Below are 15,965 nucleotides of genomic sequence, written 5' to 3' on the forward strand. Positions count from 1 at the left end.
AATGCAGAAATCTCAGAAACCTGGGTCCTGCTGAACAAAGGAAATTGGGGAGGGGGAAAAGAGAGAGAGACAGAGAGAGGGAGAGAGAGGGAGGGAGAGAGATAGAAAGAGAGAGAGAGAGAGAGAGAGAGAGAGAGAGAGAGAGAGAGAGAGAGAAGAAGAGAAGAGAAGAGAAGAGAGAAGAGAAGAGAAGAGAAGAGAAGAGAAGAGAAGAGAAGAGAAGAGAAGAGAAGAGAAGAGAAGAGAAGAGAAGAGAAGAGAAGAGAAGGGAAGAGAAGAGGAGGAGAGGAGAAGAGGAGAAGGAGAGAGAGTGGGAAAGAGTGAATGAAAATAAGAGAAAGAGTAAAAGAGGGGAGAGAGGAAGAGAAGAAAGAAGAAAAGGGGAAAGATAGAGAATTAGAGAGAGGGAAAAGGAGAGAGGGAGAGAAGGAACAAGATTGATGAGAGGGAGAATAGAAAGGATAGAAGAAATAGGGAGAGAAAAAAAGAAAAGAGAACAGGAGAATAGAGGAAAGAGAAGGAGGAGGGAGGGAAATTCAAAGGGCTGATGGGACCCCAAAGCCCTGGGTCCATTACGGGGTGACCTCTGCCTCTTGTCCAACCACTTAAAAGGTTCTGTGGGCCTGATCCCAGGCAGGTGTCCTGAGCCACCATGAGGATGCCAGCCAGCCTGCCCCCCCATTCCACCTCCCAGGCCCCCAGGCAGCTTTCCAAACTCTCAGGCGCCATGAAGCATTCAATCTGGGAGAGTCTAGTGCTCAGCATTTTGTATTTATACTATACCTTCCTCTACAGGGCCCCAAGTCACACGCAGGCCAGCTCACCAGCACCGGGTGCTGGCATGGGCAGCTCAGGCCCTGTCCATCTCTCCCAAGGAAGAGTCCCCTCCTATCCATTCTGTTGGGGGAGCCTCCCTCTGTTTTACAGAGGAAGAAACTGAGGCCCAGAAAGGGAAAGCAAACTGCTTGTAAGAGCTGGGCAAGTGTGGGACTCAAACATGGAATGTGACCAAGAATTCCAACCCCAGTATCCCTGACAAGTGGCTTGAAGCTAAGGACCTATTGAGAAAGAAAGAAAGGAAATAAACACTCATTAAGTTCCTCCTATGTGCCAGGCACTGTGATGAGCTCTTTATAAATATTATCTTATTTGATCCTCACAATAGGTGCTATTATCCCCCACTTTACAGATGAGGAAACTGAGGCAGGCAGTAGCAAAGTGACTTGCCCGAGGTCACACAGGTAGGAAGTGTCTGAAGTCACATTTGAACTCAGGTCTTCCTAACTCTAGGCCCAGGGCTCCATCCGCTGCGTCATCGAGCAGCCCCTTCCCCTTTGGGACAGCTCCCATTGTGAGGATCTCCATGGCTCCTGTTCTGCCTTCTGGGGCCAAGTAGGATGAGGTCCATTCCTCCTTCGCAGAACACACCTTTGGATGCTCCAAGACAGATTTCGTGAATCCTCCAAGTCTTCTCTTCTCCCGGCTGAAATCTCCCAGCTCCTTTAGCAAACTCAGAGGGAGCATAGAGGCAGAGTCAGTGACGCTCCGCACAGCAGCAACAGGCGCGATACCAGGAACCTTGGACCTACCCAGACAATCCCACTGAAAACTTTCCCTCTCTTCCCAGATGTTTCCACCGCAGATCTCCATGTGTCCTCTGGGCTTATTACATTTGGAAAGATAGGCTGGAGCCAGATGGTGAAGAGAGATGGAGGGAGAAGGACAGAGGGAGAGAGACAGAGACAGAGATGGAAGGGGGAGAGGGAGAGGGAGAGAGGGAGGGGAAGACAGAGACAGAGAAGGACAGAGAGACAAGGAGGAGAGAGAGAGAGAGAGAGAGGGAGAGAGAGAGACAGAGACAGAGATGGAAGGGGGAGAGGGAGAGAGGGAGGGGGAGACAGAGACAGAGAAGGACAGAGACAGAGAGGGATAGAGAGACAAGCAGCAGAGAGAGGAAGAGAGAGAGGGAGGGGGAGAGAGACAGACACAGAGAGGACAGAGAGGCAAGGAAGAAGGAGAAAGAAAGAGAAAAGAAAAAGAGAGAGAGGGAAAAAATAGAGAGGAAAGGAGGAGAAGGAGAGAAGAAAAGGGGAGAGAGATAAGCAGAGGCAGAGAGAAATAGAAAGAGGAAGAAAGACAGAGAAGAAAGGAGAGGGAAGGAGAGACAGGACAGGAGGAGGCAGAGACAGAGAAAGGAGAGAGAGAAGAAGAAAGAAAAAATGAGAAGAGAGCATTGAATAATCACTAAGTTCATGTGAGGCATGATGTTAAGAGCCAGATACAGATCCAAGCAAGCAAGATGGCCCCTCTGCTGGAGGGACTTAACATTCCAAGGGGGGAAAGCAACATCTAGAAGGAAGAGAGTGGGCGGGCAAGAGGGAGAGGGGAGGGGCAAGGTGAAAAAATTCCAGAATCAGGAACAGAGCAGGAAAAGTGATGAGCATGGATGGCATGGGCTCTTCAGGAAATCATGGTCCCAGTCAAGAATTCACCAATCAGAAGAGGCGCCACACGGCAGGAGGTCTGTCACTAAGTCAGTCAATAAACATCTAGTAAGCGCCTACTGTGTACTGGGCTCTGTGCTAAGCACTGGGGATACAATAAGAAGCAGAAGACTGCTCCTGCCCTCAAGGACCTTACAATCTAACGGGAACAAGGTACAAACAAACACATCCAGGATAAGTAAGCACTGGAATGAAGAGGGGCTGGGAAAGGCTTCCTGGAGGAGGGGGCAATCTGAGCTGGGGCCTGAAGGAGGCAGAGACAAGGGGGGAGAGCCTTCCAGCCTTTCCTGCCCCACTGTCCACAACCCCATGATTCTCAGATGTGCAGGGAACCACACAACTACCCCAACAATGGGCACACTGAATATATACTCGTACAAACATGCACACACTCGTGCAGACGTGTGCACACACACATGCGATGCACACGTGTACTGCATACCTGTGCACAGGTGCATACATGTGCACAAACAGCCATATACATATGCCTACATGAACATACATACCTACATATGTGCAATGCATACAGACATGTATGCACACATGTGCACTCACATTCCCATATGCACACATACTTGCATGCACACATAGAATGCACAGAAACAGAAAAGCCAGAGGCTCAGTAAGACCATCCAGGCTCAGTTCAATTCAGTTCAATCCAATCCACCAAACATGTATTAAATGCTTTCTGTGTATAATGACCTTTGCTCTTTGCTGGGGCTACAAAGCTGAAAAAAGTGCCTCAGGGAGCTAAGAATCTAAGGCAGGCCCCACATTGCAGGCTCTCTGCCTTCCTTCCTCGACTCAGAGAGCCCTGTGCTGTCCCAGCTTCCTCTTGGGGAGCCAAGAAGGAGAAGGAAGGGTGTGGAGGGGAAGAAGGGGAGGGGGAGGAGGGGAGGGAGCTGAGAAGGAGAAGGAGAAGGAAGGGGGGGAGGAAAGGGAGGGGGAGTTGGGGGAGGAGAAGGAGAAGAAGGAAGGGTGTGGAGGGGAGGGAGGGGAGGGGAGGGAGCTGAGGAGGAGGAGGAGGAGAAGGAAGGGTGTGGAGGGGAGGAAGCGGCCCCAGGGAGAAGGCAGAGGAGCCTTGGGAGTCACTTTCCCAGGTCTATAAGTTTTTAAAGGTAAGACCCTTTGAAGGTAACAATTTTGCAGACTAGTAAAAAATTGGCTGCGGATCAGCGGGTACAGATCCCCTATTCGTCGCAGCACACATCTATTAATCACCTCCCAGGTGTTGGGCCTAGCGCTGGGCCCTCGCCTGGCAAAGGAACACAGAGGCTTAGCTCCCAAGGAACTCAAGGCTGATCTCTGAGGGGGCAAAAGGTGGGCTCAGTAGCACCAAGCAAAGGGAAGACTCCGAGGAGTGTGAGGAGCCAGGGAGCACCTTCATGTGAGCAGGAGGTGGGCAGCAAGGAGGGCTTTCTGGAGACAGGGACCTCTAAGCTGGGCCTTGGAAGGAAGGAAGGACTCAGACAGAGAAGGGGCCAAAAGGAAAAGGTCATTCCAGATGTGGGGAGGCAGGGAAGGGGGACCTTCCAGAGCACAGGCAGAAAGGCGATCAACTGATCGGATCAATGAGCATTTCTTAAGGGCCTACTATGAGCTAGGCATTATCTGGGCATTGGGGACACCAGAATAAAAATGAAGAGGCAGGGTTTGGCCCAAAGCCTATTATCCTTAGGGGAGTGTGATGGGAAAAAGCTGGAGAGGTATAGAAGGGAGTCACATCTCTGAGACTCCATATACTCGCCTGTAAAATGGGGACGATAAGTACCTATCTCAAATGAGATCGTGAATGTAAACTACTTTATAAACTTTAAAGCTATGTAAATGTCAGCCCCTTCTGTTATTATTACTCCTTTATCCTGAAGGGAGTCACCAAAGAGTCTTGAAGAGGAGGGGGGAGGGGAGGTGACGAGTCAGACCCGTGCACGTGGGAATGAATGACTAGGAATTTGGCCACTGCGGGTTGGAGAGGGCAGAGGCTGGAGGCTGGGAGAGTGATCCAGAGGCTGTTGGGTCACTCCAGAGCAGAGGGGATGGGCTTGTGAGCTAAATCTAGGAGTGGGGAAGAGGTAGAATTGCCCCCCTCTCACCCTAGGTCCTGAGCCCTGCCCCTCCCACCTTCATCCCACCATCCCCAACACCCCCTTCCCCCATTCCCAGGAAAGCCCTGGGCAGCTGGGAAACATCCACAGGAGAAAGATAAACATCAAAGGAGGCCCTGGGCCCAAAGGGCTTCCCCCCAGAGCAGCTATAGGGGAGGGAGCAGAGGGGAAGGTGAGCTCCAATTTCAGACAACTCTCCTCCCAGTCAACAGAGGAAAGCACGGGCAGTGGGAGCCTTGTCTCCCACCCCACTTATAGCGATACCCCAGGATGGGGGCTTTCTTCAGGGCTCCCCTAGAGTCCAAACCAGGGGGAACCCAGGGACCCCCTGGCTCTATCCATCCACCAGGGAGAGAGATCCCCAGAGAAAGAAAAAGGAAGACCAAAAAATGGAGAGAGGGGGAGGGGGAGGGATAGAGAGGGAGGAAGGGGGAAGGAGAGACAGAGACAGAGAGAAGATGAGAAAAAGAGAGGCAAAAGAAGGAAAGAGGCAGACAGATAGGAGAGGGGGAAATGGAGACAGAGACAGAGCCAGAGCCAGAGCCAGAAAGATGAAGAGAAAGAACCACAGAGACAAAGAGACAGGGAGATTCGTTCTCACCCTGGAGGCTGGGCAATGAGGCATTACACACACTTAGGCATACCTAGGTTAAGTTCCCAAACAAGATGACTGGCAGAGTGTGGTGGCTGGCCTGTGAGGAAGATTGTCCAGAGATGGGTAGCAGGTGGACAAGAGGAAGATGGGGCATCAGACTGGCCCCTCAGAGCTGGCTGTAGGTTGGGATGTGCCCAAACAGATGCTCTGAACTCCCTTTAGCCCCTAAAAGTGTGGCTTCCTGCTGGGACATCCTCACGGCCCTTGGCCATGAAGGGGTGAGAGAGACTTCCAGCCCCCCATCCTTCGGGAAGCCCTGATGTCCCAGCTCTTGGGGAGCCTCAACTGAGATCCTAGGAGTTCCTAGAGGCCACTGGCAACCACTCTGAGAATCTGTGTGTGTGTGTGTGTGTGTGTGTGTGTGTGTGTGTGTGTGTGTGGTCTCAGCTCAATGCCTATTTTTAACTGTCACACACACATGCAATTATTTCATTGATTTGATTTATTTAAAATGTGCCTTCTCCTCCTCCAGCCCTGGGTTTCGAGGCGAGGATGATTATAGCTTGCCCTGCTCCCTCCTTCTCCCCCTCCCTGCACAGACACCACTATCCAGGCTCTCTCTCCCAGCAGGCAGACCGCATCAGGCCAAGGGGCCCACATTCCAGGTCCTCAGGGGCCCTCATCTCACAGAGGAAGCCTGAAGCCCTAGAGGGGAAGGGACTTGCCTACTTCTCCCTGCCAAGACATGGTAAGGCTAAGATTTGAACCCAGGACCTGCCATGCTAGTATGGGATGTTCATTCCAATTTTTCCTGATGCTTCTGTCCTGAGAACCTAGAACACAGCATGTCAGAACAGAGAAGGACCTTAGACTAGTCAACAAATCAAAATGAACAGCTGGTCACTTCCTGAACTCAAGGTCCCTTCCCAGCCCCGGTACCTAGAACAAAAACCCTCTTTAAAGCCACCTCTGAGAATCTATGTCATCATTCAAGGCTCAACCCAGGTGCCATTCATCACCACCACCACCCCAGATCCTCAACGTTCTCACCTTCTCTAGACTATGTGGCTCCACTTACCCAGAGAGATGTTGCTGTGATGGTGTATCTTCCCATACACGCATGCACACAGACATGCCCTAACCCCAGCAGAACGTCCACTTTGGGTTCGGTGCACTACAGAACTACAGAACGGTGCTAATACTAATAATGCTTAATAAATGAATTGAACACAGAATGATGGCCTGGCCACCGCTGGCCTCCAGAGACCTTGGAAATGATTTCGTCCATCATCACTACCCCTCACCCTTTCCTTTTGTAGATAACGCTGAAGACCAGAAAAGTGAAGCGATTTGCCCCAAGTCACTGGCAGAGGTGGTCTGAAGCCAAGCCACAGCTCTAGAGCCAGAAGGAACCTCAGAGGCCCCCAGCCCCACCCCATCATTTCATGCACAAGGAAGAAGAACCTGAGGGAGGTGGAATTATTTGCCCAAGGTCGAGGGGGTTGGTAGTAAGTGTCAGAGGCAGACCTGGAAGCCTTCGTGGGTTTACATCTCAGAGAGGTGGGGGCTGGGGCCAGGGAGGGAGGTCAGCCAGCCTCTCTTCTAACCCCCACCAACCCACCGAGAAACACACGTGCAGGCATCAGGAGTGAGGCCCTTCCTATTCTGGGTATTCTACAAAGGAGAAGTCACACTCCAGCTTCCTCACTGCTCTCAGCCCTAGGAGCCCATCAGTCCCAGGAATTGTTTAAGCCAAGCACCTTCTGGCTGGCAGCTCGACCCAGAAAACCCAGTGTAGGACCAGGCCAGCCAGGTTCTCAAATTAGAAACCTGCTGGTGAGGCTCTCCTCCTCCTCCCCGTCCTCCCAGAGACTGCTCCTGGGACTGAGACCTGGTGAAACCCAACACTGCCCCCCCAGCCAGTCCATTATAGGCTGGTCTGCCAGGTGCCAGGCACCAGGCACCATCAAGGTGGGCTGCCTCTGTCTGCCGCAGGCTGCAGCCGCAGAGCACACACCCAGGCGGCTAAGTAGAGATTGTTATTGAGGGCGAGAAAGGCAGAGGGGGGAGAGAAAGGGGAAAGGGAAGACTGGAGAGACAGAGGGAAGGCGCTCTCCGCTCCAGCAGAACAGTAGCAACCCAGGCTGCTCCCCAGGCTGGGAAGCTCCCCAGAACAGGAAAGCCCCATGTCCCCTGTGCCAGGAAGGAGAGCAGAGGAATGAAGTTCCCCACCTCCGGAGGCAAGGAGGTGCTCAGCTGCTGCTCTGAGGCCCCCAGTGGAAAAACAAGGGGAATAGCAGGGGGGAAAAAGAATTCAGGGGGAGAAGGGGGTTAGTGTGCTGAGAGCATGAGGGCAGGTGCAAGAGCAGTGTAACTTGGGAGGGCAATTCTGTGCGTGCAGATGTTAGAATTACGGAAGAGGATTACAAAGTGTCAGAGCTGAGTGGGACCTTAGAACACAGAATGTCAGAGCTAGAAGGGAGATTAGAACATCACATGTTATGGCTGAACAGAGAAGGTCAGAGCTGGGAGACCCTTTAGAACATTGAATGTCAGGGCTGAGAGGGGTGTTAGAACAGGGAATGTCAGAGATGAGAACCCTGGAACAGAGAACATAGAATATCAGGGCTGGGAAGGGCGTTAGAATATTGGAAGTCAGAGCTGGTAAAGATAGGAGAAACCTTTAAATCCAATCATCTCATTCTTGAGACGAGGGGAAAGGTCCAGCAAAGGGGCCCAAAGTCACACAAATGGCAGAACCAGCACTAGAACCTGGGTCTCTTAGCTTCATATTCTGTCTTCTAACTAGGAGACTAACAGTCCCTGACACCCTAGTCAGGTGGGAGGCAAGCAGGCAGGTGATAGAAGGGAGATGAAGTGGTGGTAGGGAAGGTGAAGAGGGCAGTCCCCAACTATAGAGATAAGTGTAGGGGGGACAGGCACAATGTGTGTGTGTGTGTGTGTGTGTGTGTGTGTGTGTGTGTGTGTGTGTAGTGTGAGAGAGGAGGGGGAGGGGGAGAAGGAGGGAGGAAAGAGGGAAAGAGAACTCTTGGTTATAAGCTGCTGTGGACACTGGGGGCTTTCAGTCACAAGAGTGGTGTAGAGAGCTTGGTATATGCAGCTGTGCTGGGGTGGGGGACAGGAAAGCCCCAAACCCTGTGCTTTGAGACATTTGTCTACAATAAGATAACAGAATGCACAGCTAGAAGGGAAGACAAGGTCATTTTACAGAGGGAGAAACTGAGTCCCAGAGAGAGGAAGAGACTCCCTCAAAGTCACACAGAGAGCCTGTGGCAGAATGGGGCATTTGAGCCCAGGTCCTCACCAGAAGCCAGGCATGGAAATGCTTCTAACTCTTTCCCTTTGCGATTCTGACCAGAACTGTGTTGAAGGCTCTAAATTCTTACAACCCTTCCATTGTGTACTGTCACGTCTCACACACCAGTCTGTGGAACTAGTGAAGGAGGAGGAGGAAGGGAGAGAGGCCAAGCCCTCCAGAGTCCAAGGCAAACTAGCTCCAGAGCACCCTCAGCCCCAGATTCTCTCTCACAGCCCTCAGAAGAGCTGGACTCCGCTCCCCCCCTTCCCCACCCCTACATGATCCAGCCCACTCCACTCTCAGCATCTGGACATCCCCATATAGCTGATGCAGAATCCACACTCTCCCTGATGCAAGACGCGCCCCCTCAGGGGTGGGCACTGGGCATATCTCTCTCTCTCTCTCTCTCTCTCTCTCTCTCTCTCTCTCTCTCTCTCTCTCTCTCTCTCTCTCTCTCTCTCCCTCTCCCTCTCCCTCTCTCTCTCTCCAGCCTGCCAAGCCACTGGGGACAATGCTAGTCTGCCAGCAGGCAGCCTGAGAGGAAGCCTCCACCCTTCTTATCGGAGTCTCCTCCAACCATTCTCCTCCCCCAGCCGGAGAGGTCACATGGGGGTCCTGCTTGACAGAGGAAGGCCAAGGCTCTTCTTCTCTTCACTCCCCACCCCTCCCTATCCCTCCTCTCCTCTTCTCTCTTTCCCACCCATAGCTTGCCTGCCCAGAGCCAGTCAATGTCTCAACCCTTTCCAGGCCAGCCCAGGGTTCCAATGGAGGTAGGAGCATTCCCCTGCAAGCCCCTCCAGGTTCTCAGTCTCCTCCCCCTCCCCAAGCCCAGGGAGACAGATGCCTGGGAAAGCATCAAAAGAGATTGATTCCAAAAGGAAAATGCAGGTAGACGGGGAGTTCCTGGTGCAGTTTCGGGCTGAGTTTCAGCCTCATACCTTTGAAATGAGCCAAGCAGGACCTTCCTGGGAGAAGTCCTGAGATTGAGGCCCCTAACGAAGGAACCATGGCCCGATATTGCTTTCCAGTGCTGCTGGTTCGAGGAGACTCAGCCCATTAACCCCTTCATTGAAAGGGAGAGGGATAGCTCCCCCTCCACAAACCTAATCACTGCCTGGCCTTTGGGGCTTCTGCTTTCTCTCCCCATTTAGGCATCACTGAGTTGGGGGGGGTGGAAACGGGGAAGAGGAGGAGATAAAGAGCTAAAGAAGGAGAGGGGAAAGGAGAGGAAGAAAGAGGAGAGAAGAGAGAGGGGGAAGAGGGGAGGGAGAGAAAAAAAGGAAAGAGGAGGGGAAGAAGGGAGAAGTGGAGGTGACGGAAGAAGAAAAGAAAGGGGAAACGAAGAGGAAAAAGAGAGAAAAGAGAGAGAAAGGGGAGGAAAAGGAGGAGAGGAAGGGAAGAACAAGCATGCAAAGACCCAGACAGCACCAGCCTGCTTCTTGAGAGTCAAAAGGGCCGCGTCCCCCACTGACAGAGACAGCGCGAGAAAGCTTGACTCCGCCAGCCCCACGAGTGACCTGGGCTCATCTCGTTTGCCTACCGCAACCGCAACCGCACCCACCCCCCTGGCGGCCCGCAGCCCCCTCTGGGCCCTGCGCGCCACCACCCCTCTCTCTCTCTCTCTCTCTCTCTCTCTCTCTCTCTCTCTCTCTCTCTCTCTCTCTCTCTCCAACACAGCTCCCTTCTTTCTACCCAGCTATTTGACCAAAGCTTCGGCAAACTTCGGCGAGCAGAGAACTTTGCCTGTCTGCCTGCCTGCCTACGCCGACGTACCTCCCCCACCCTTTCCTGCTCTCTTCCCCACATTCCCACTGCTCCTTCCCCCAGCCCCCTACGCCCACCCCATCCCGACTCCCCCGGGCTGGACTTGTGTCTGGGTCTGGAGAGGAAGCGCTACCCGCTACCCTCACCCCCGCCTCTCCAGCACAGAACCTGTCCCTGTCCCCGTCCCAGCTTGGCCCAGCCCCAGCCTTAGACCCGTCCTGCTTTCAGCTCCCAGCCCTAGTCGCGTCCCAGAGCCGGCTGCAGCCTCGGTCCCTGTCTGACCCAGCCTCAATTCCATTCCTAGCACTGACCGATCCCCTTTTCCGTGTCCCCAGGCCCAGCCACTGCCCCCCAGGCTCGGTCTTCTCCCTCTTCCAGACCCGGCCTCTGCCCCAGCCACAGTACCAGCCCCTGCCTCCACCTCATCTGTGCCTCAGTCTCAGCTCCAATCCCAGGCCGGGGCTCTACCTGTCCCAGCCCCAGTCCCAGCCTCAGACCTGTCCCAGGGAGAGTCGTGCTGGCTTGGACGCCCCCAGCCCCAACCTGGCACTGCGGAGCCCAGGGGGCGCGCACACGGAAGGGGGCTGGGCCCTAGGTCCCCGCCCCCGGGTCTAGGTCCGGTTGCCTGTCCCGGCCAGGGCGCGCCCTTCCATCCCTCCTTCCCTCTGTCCCTCCATCTCTCGATCTATGCCTCCCTGCTGCCTCCCCCACGGGCAATGGGTTCACTCACCTCCGGCAAACGCCCTCTTCATCTTAGGGCCGGGGCGGCGGCGGAGCGGCTGGGGCAGAAGGTCCGTCCGGCCGGCCGCTGCGGGGGCCCGGCGCCGGGCACGTGGGGCCCGCAGGGGCCACTGGGCGGGCGAAGGAGGCGCAGCCGCCCCGGGGCCGGGGTCCGCATCCAGGCTCCGGCTCCGGCGGCGGCTCCCGCGGCGGGAGAGAAACAGGAAGGCACGAAGGGACCAAGGAAACGGAGGAGGGATGCAGAGAGGGATGCAGCGAGCGAGGAAGGGATGGATACAGCGAGGGATGAAGGGAGGGAGAGAGGGAGGGGGCGCGGTGACCCTCAGCCCTGGCCGAGTCGCGGCCGAAGCTCTGCTCCCGCTCCCAGGGGAGACGCGGGAGGGGGGAGGGGGGTTCGTCCGTCTGTGTGCTTCTTGGACTTCCTGTCCGTCTCTCGGTGGGTGGCCCGAGTGTCCAGGTGAGCGGGGCTGGGGGCCGGGCGCGGCGGGCGGGCGGGCGGGCACGCGCGGCGATGGATGCGGGCTCCTAGCCGGGCTGGAGATGAATGTTTTATGGGATCATGTGGTTTGACGTGAGAGGAATCCGCCTGGATCGGATTTACCGGCTGGAGGAGGAAGAGAGGGAGAGAGGGAGAGGGACGAGAGGAGGGGGAAGAAAGGGAGGGAGAGGAAGGGAGGGAGCGAGGGAGGGGGAGAGAGAGAGAGAGAGAGAGAGAAGAGAGAGAGAGAGAGAGAGAGAAGAGAGAGAAGAGGGAAGAGAGAAAGAGGAGGGGGCAAAAGGGGAGGAGGGAGAGAGGAGGGAGAGAGGAAGGAGAGAGGGGGAAGGGAGAGAGAGGGGCGAAAGAGGGGAGAGGGAGGGGCAAGGGAAGTGGGAAAGGGAGGGAAAGGGAGAGGAAAGGGTGGAGGGAAGGAGAGAGAAGCGAGAGGGAAAAGAGATCGAGAGAGATTCAGAGAAAAGGAGAGCGAGCGAAAGAGAGAGGAGAGAAAGAGGGAAGGAAGGGGGAGAAAGGGGAGAATGGAGGAGAGGGAGAGGAAAGTGAGACCAAACCAGAGAGGAAACGGAGGAGAGAGATGAAAGAGGGAGAGAGAAGGGAGAAGAGTCGCTGAGGAGGGAGGGAAGAGGGGAGAAGAGAGAGACAGAGACAAAAAGAGAGAGAGAGAGAGAGAGAGAGAGAGAGAGAGAGAGAGAGAGAGAGAGAGAAGCAGAGAGGAGCAGGAGAGTAGATGGGAAAGGAAGCGAGAAAGGAGAGGACAACAGAGGAGAGGGAGAGAGGGAAAGAGGGAAAGAGGGAAAGAGGGAAAGAGGGAAAGAGGGAAAGAGACCAAGAGAGAGACCGAGAGACCGAGAGGCAGAGAGCAACGTGGGGAGGCGGGGGCGGCTCCGGGGAGGCTTTCGGAGCTTTCGGAGAGCGGGGCCACGGGCCTGAGACCTGGTTGGGGATGGCGGGGGGCAGGTGGGGCTGTCAGCTAGGGCTACGAGGCCGGAGCTTGGAGGGGAAGAAGGCAGCGCCTGGGGGGAGGAGGGGAGGAGTAAGAGGCGGACCTCGTAGCTCACCTAGCCCCGGGAGCTGGGGGCTCCGGAGGGCTCGAGGAGCAGCCTGGGCGGGGCCCAGAGACCCTCCCGCAGGCGGGGCCCAGAGCACCCCCGCTAAACCCCAGATCTCTGTGCCCCGCGCCCCACCCGGCCGGGCCGCGGCAGACAAAGGGCGGCGATTTCTGAAGCGGCGGCGGCCTCTACAGGCGGCCAGAAGAAAGCTGGCTGGGGGGCTGGGGCCGGGGGACCCCCACGAAGCAGAGGGACCCACAGGGGCAAAGCAGAGTTAGAGTGCTGGCATTTATGGGGGTGGGGTGCGTTCGGCCCCCTGGGGCCTGCAGGATGACCTTCACAAGCCCAGGAGGGATACGGATGGCTGGGGAAAATACAGGTGTCAGACCCCAGCCTCCCTGGGCACAGTTCCTGGCCCCACAAAGAGACCTGGCCTCAGCAGGAGGATGGGCAAGAGACCTGGTGACCTTGGTCAAGTCAACTAACGCCTCTGGGCCTCAGTGTCCCCCTCCAAAAAATGAAGGGAGGGGCTGGACTAGACGGCCTCTGAGGAGCCATCCATTCAAGGTCCTATGGGTGACTTTGGGCAAATCCCTTCCCCCTCTCTAGGTCTGTGTCCTCTTCAACAAAATGAGGATGTTGCACTAAATGACCCGAAGTGTCTACTAGCTCCAAATGTGTGACACAATTTTTTGTACTTCCATTTTACAGCTGAAGGCTCTGAGGCCCCAGACCATCCAGCTGGGAAGTGATGGAGTTGAAACTTGAACCCAGATCTCAGCCATTATATCCAGCACCGTCTCCAGAGTACCACTTTTCCTGCCCCTCAGCTCTGCCTGACTCACCTTCCAACCTTCCCTCACCATCTTCCCAGACCTCTGCCTCTGTTTCTACCTCCTCAGTAACAGTCCCCTCCATTCCCTTCCCTCCACTCTCACAGGCACCACCGTAGTCCAGAAAGCTCTCTGTCTTCTAATTGCTCCCTCCTCATTCCTCCTCACAAGGCCAAGAGATCTCTTAAAGGAAGATCTGACCAGGTTGCTGTCCTACTCAAGAAACCTCAGAAGCTTCCTGTTACCTAAGGTGATATGAACTCTGTGAGCACCTCCATTTAGCCTTTCACACCCTGGTCCTAACCTATCTTTCCAGTCTTTTTATACATCACTTTCCTTACCCTACTCTTCTGTACATCCAAACTGACCTTTCTGTTCCTTACCCCAGTTCTCATGCCTTTGAACTGACTGGAATACCCCCACACACACCTTCCCTCCATCTTGTTCTACTGAAATGTCACCTTCTACACGAAACCTTTCCTTATCCTCCAAGCTGCTAGTGCCTTCTTCCACCTTCCCCAATTTTCTTTTCTGTATACCTATTTGTCTCCCCAAATAGAATGTAAATGCCTGAGAGATGGGACCGTTTCCTGTAAGTCTCCTTGCCGACACACATGGTGCTTCATAAATGCTTATTTATTGCTGGACCATTCTCATAGTGTTCATTCCAGTCAAACTGACCCGCTCAAAATCCCCTTTGCTTAGCCTACTTTGGACCACTGCATCTTTGCTCTCGCCATCCCCTGTGGCTCCAAAATCCCATCTTTAACCAATAAAGGACATCTCTCATGGTACCATTACTACCTTCTCCATCCAGCCTTCCTTATACAGAATCACTGAATTTGTGAATGGACCTCCAGGGCCATCCAGGCCAACCTCTACAGAAAAGGATGCCCCACTGTACCTAGCCTCTGCTTGAAGACCTCCAAGGACGGGGAGCTCACTACCTCTCAAAGGGGATAGCTCTGAGTTCTTTCTGACCACCAGCCTGAGTCTTCCCTTTCTGGTTTACCCCCATTGCTCCTGATCCTGAACTGGAACGAGGCTGATCTTCCTTCTGTATGACAGCCTTTCAAATACTTGACAGCTCTCGTGCCCCGCCCCACCCCCAGTGTTCTCTTTTCCAGACTCCTCTGATGCCACAGATTCCAGACTCTTCCCATCCTGGTTGCTTTTTTTTGTTCCCTCTCCCAATGCCCTTTCTAAAGTGGGGCACCCACACTGAAGCCAATCCTTCAGATGAGGTCTGATGAGGACGGAGGGCAGCCTCACCTCCCTCTTCCTGGACACTATCCGTCCCTGACTAGAGCCCAAGACAGCATCCTCTTTCTGCTAGCTCATAAGGGCCTTGCAGACCACTCAAACCCCTAGCCCTTTGCAAACTGCTGTCTAACCAGGCTTCCTCCTCCTTGTGCAGCTGATGTTTTCAAACCCATTGACCACATCAACAGAGACAAGGCACCAACAGGAGATAAGGCACCCAGCTGAGAGTAGAGAAACGAACCAAGGGCAGGCAGATGGTTGCCCTAGAAAAGAGAGACACACCGAGGACAAACACTGACGCAGACAGAAAATAAAGGATAGCTAGCTGAGGAAGGGAGCCGCTTCCTCGGCCCCTTGTGCTAGAAAATGGCAGTGATGGACTCGAGAATGACCTTCCCATAACCAAAGCTGTGAGTTTACCCTTTGCCCACCATGTATGCATACCCTCATACCCTAAGTTTACGGTGACTCTTCCCCTGGATCCTGTGTATATTTGGGGGAGAGTGAGCCCCAGGCTTTTGAGGGAAAAACCAACAGTTTTTAAGACATCACTTTAAGTAAATACCTTTGCTAGAAAACAGATTGATTCTGGCAGGCCAACTATCAGTGGATATCAGGCCAGTGGGGGCTCAAGAGAGACAATACTAGAAAGCTAGCTTCTCAGAACCCTGAGAGAGTCATAGCAGTCACCTCCTACAGACCCCGCCAGCCAGTGTGAATGGAAATTAGAGAAACAGGCTCAAAGGGAGCGCTACCTCTTTATTACCCAGCACCTTGCCCATGGCCATGCACACAGTAGGCACTTGTTAAAAGTTTGTGAAAACAAAATAAACCTCGGGAGCTGGGAGGGAAACTGGAGACCAGTTAGCATAGCCTCCTCATACAGAAGAGGAAAGCAGACTCAGAGAGGCGAAGAGACTTTTCTCTGGTAACACACAGTCTAACAAGAGCAGTCAACAGACAGTGGGGGCTCTTCCCATCACGTTATAGATCATCTCTTATTGCCAAATAAATAAGTAAATAGGAAGGGTGGACTGAGGTGACATCACGCCCTTCCAGAGTCTTACTTACCTGCATTCCCTCCATCTGATTGCGCCCCTCTATTCTCCTGCCTTCATTCTCTTTCAAGTTGTTCAAATCCCCCAATGTGTTTGCTGAGCCTGTCCACTCTGCCTTCACCCCCTCTTCCTTCTGTCTCCCTTCGGTGAAGAGTTATCTGCCAGCCTTTTCCTGGTGTTTCTCTCACTTTTAATATGCCCACATGCCCAGTGGCTTCTGAAGACCTAGCCCCACTAA

The 15,965-nt window shown here is 54.2% G+C and overlaps 1 protein-coding gene across 1 annotated transcript in view; it reads right to left on the minus strand.

Moving 5' to 3' along the window:
* Positions 1-11,521, minus strand: part of RTN4R (reticulon 4 receptor) — a 111,453-nt gene extending 99,932 nt beyond the window's left edge. Inside the window, exon 1 of the mRNA XM_020996300.2 lies at positions 11,018-11,521. Within this exon, the coding sequence (XP_020851959.1) occupies positions 11,018-11,039 (22 nt within the window). The 5' untranslated portion in view covers positions 11,040-11,521. The remainder of the gene's footprint in view (positions 1-11,017) is intronic.
* Between the last annotated feature and the right edge of the window lie 4,444 nt (positions 11,522-15,965).

This window comes from Phascolarctos cinereus, unplaced genomic scaffold, assembly GCF_003287225.1.
Source record: "Phascolarctos cinereus isolate Bilbo 61053 unplaced genomic scaffold, phaCin_HiC Scaffold_4;HRSCAF=312, whole genome shotgun sequence".
Lineage (NCBI taxonomy): Eukaryota > Metazoa > Chordata > Mammalia > Diprotodontia > Phascolarctidae > Phascolarctos > Phascolarctos cinereus.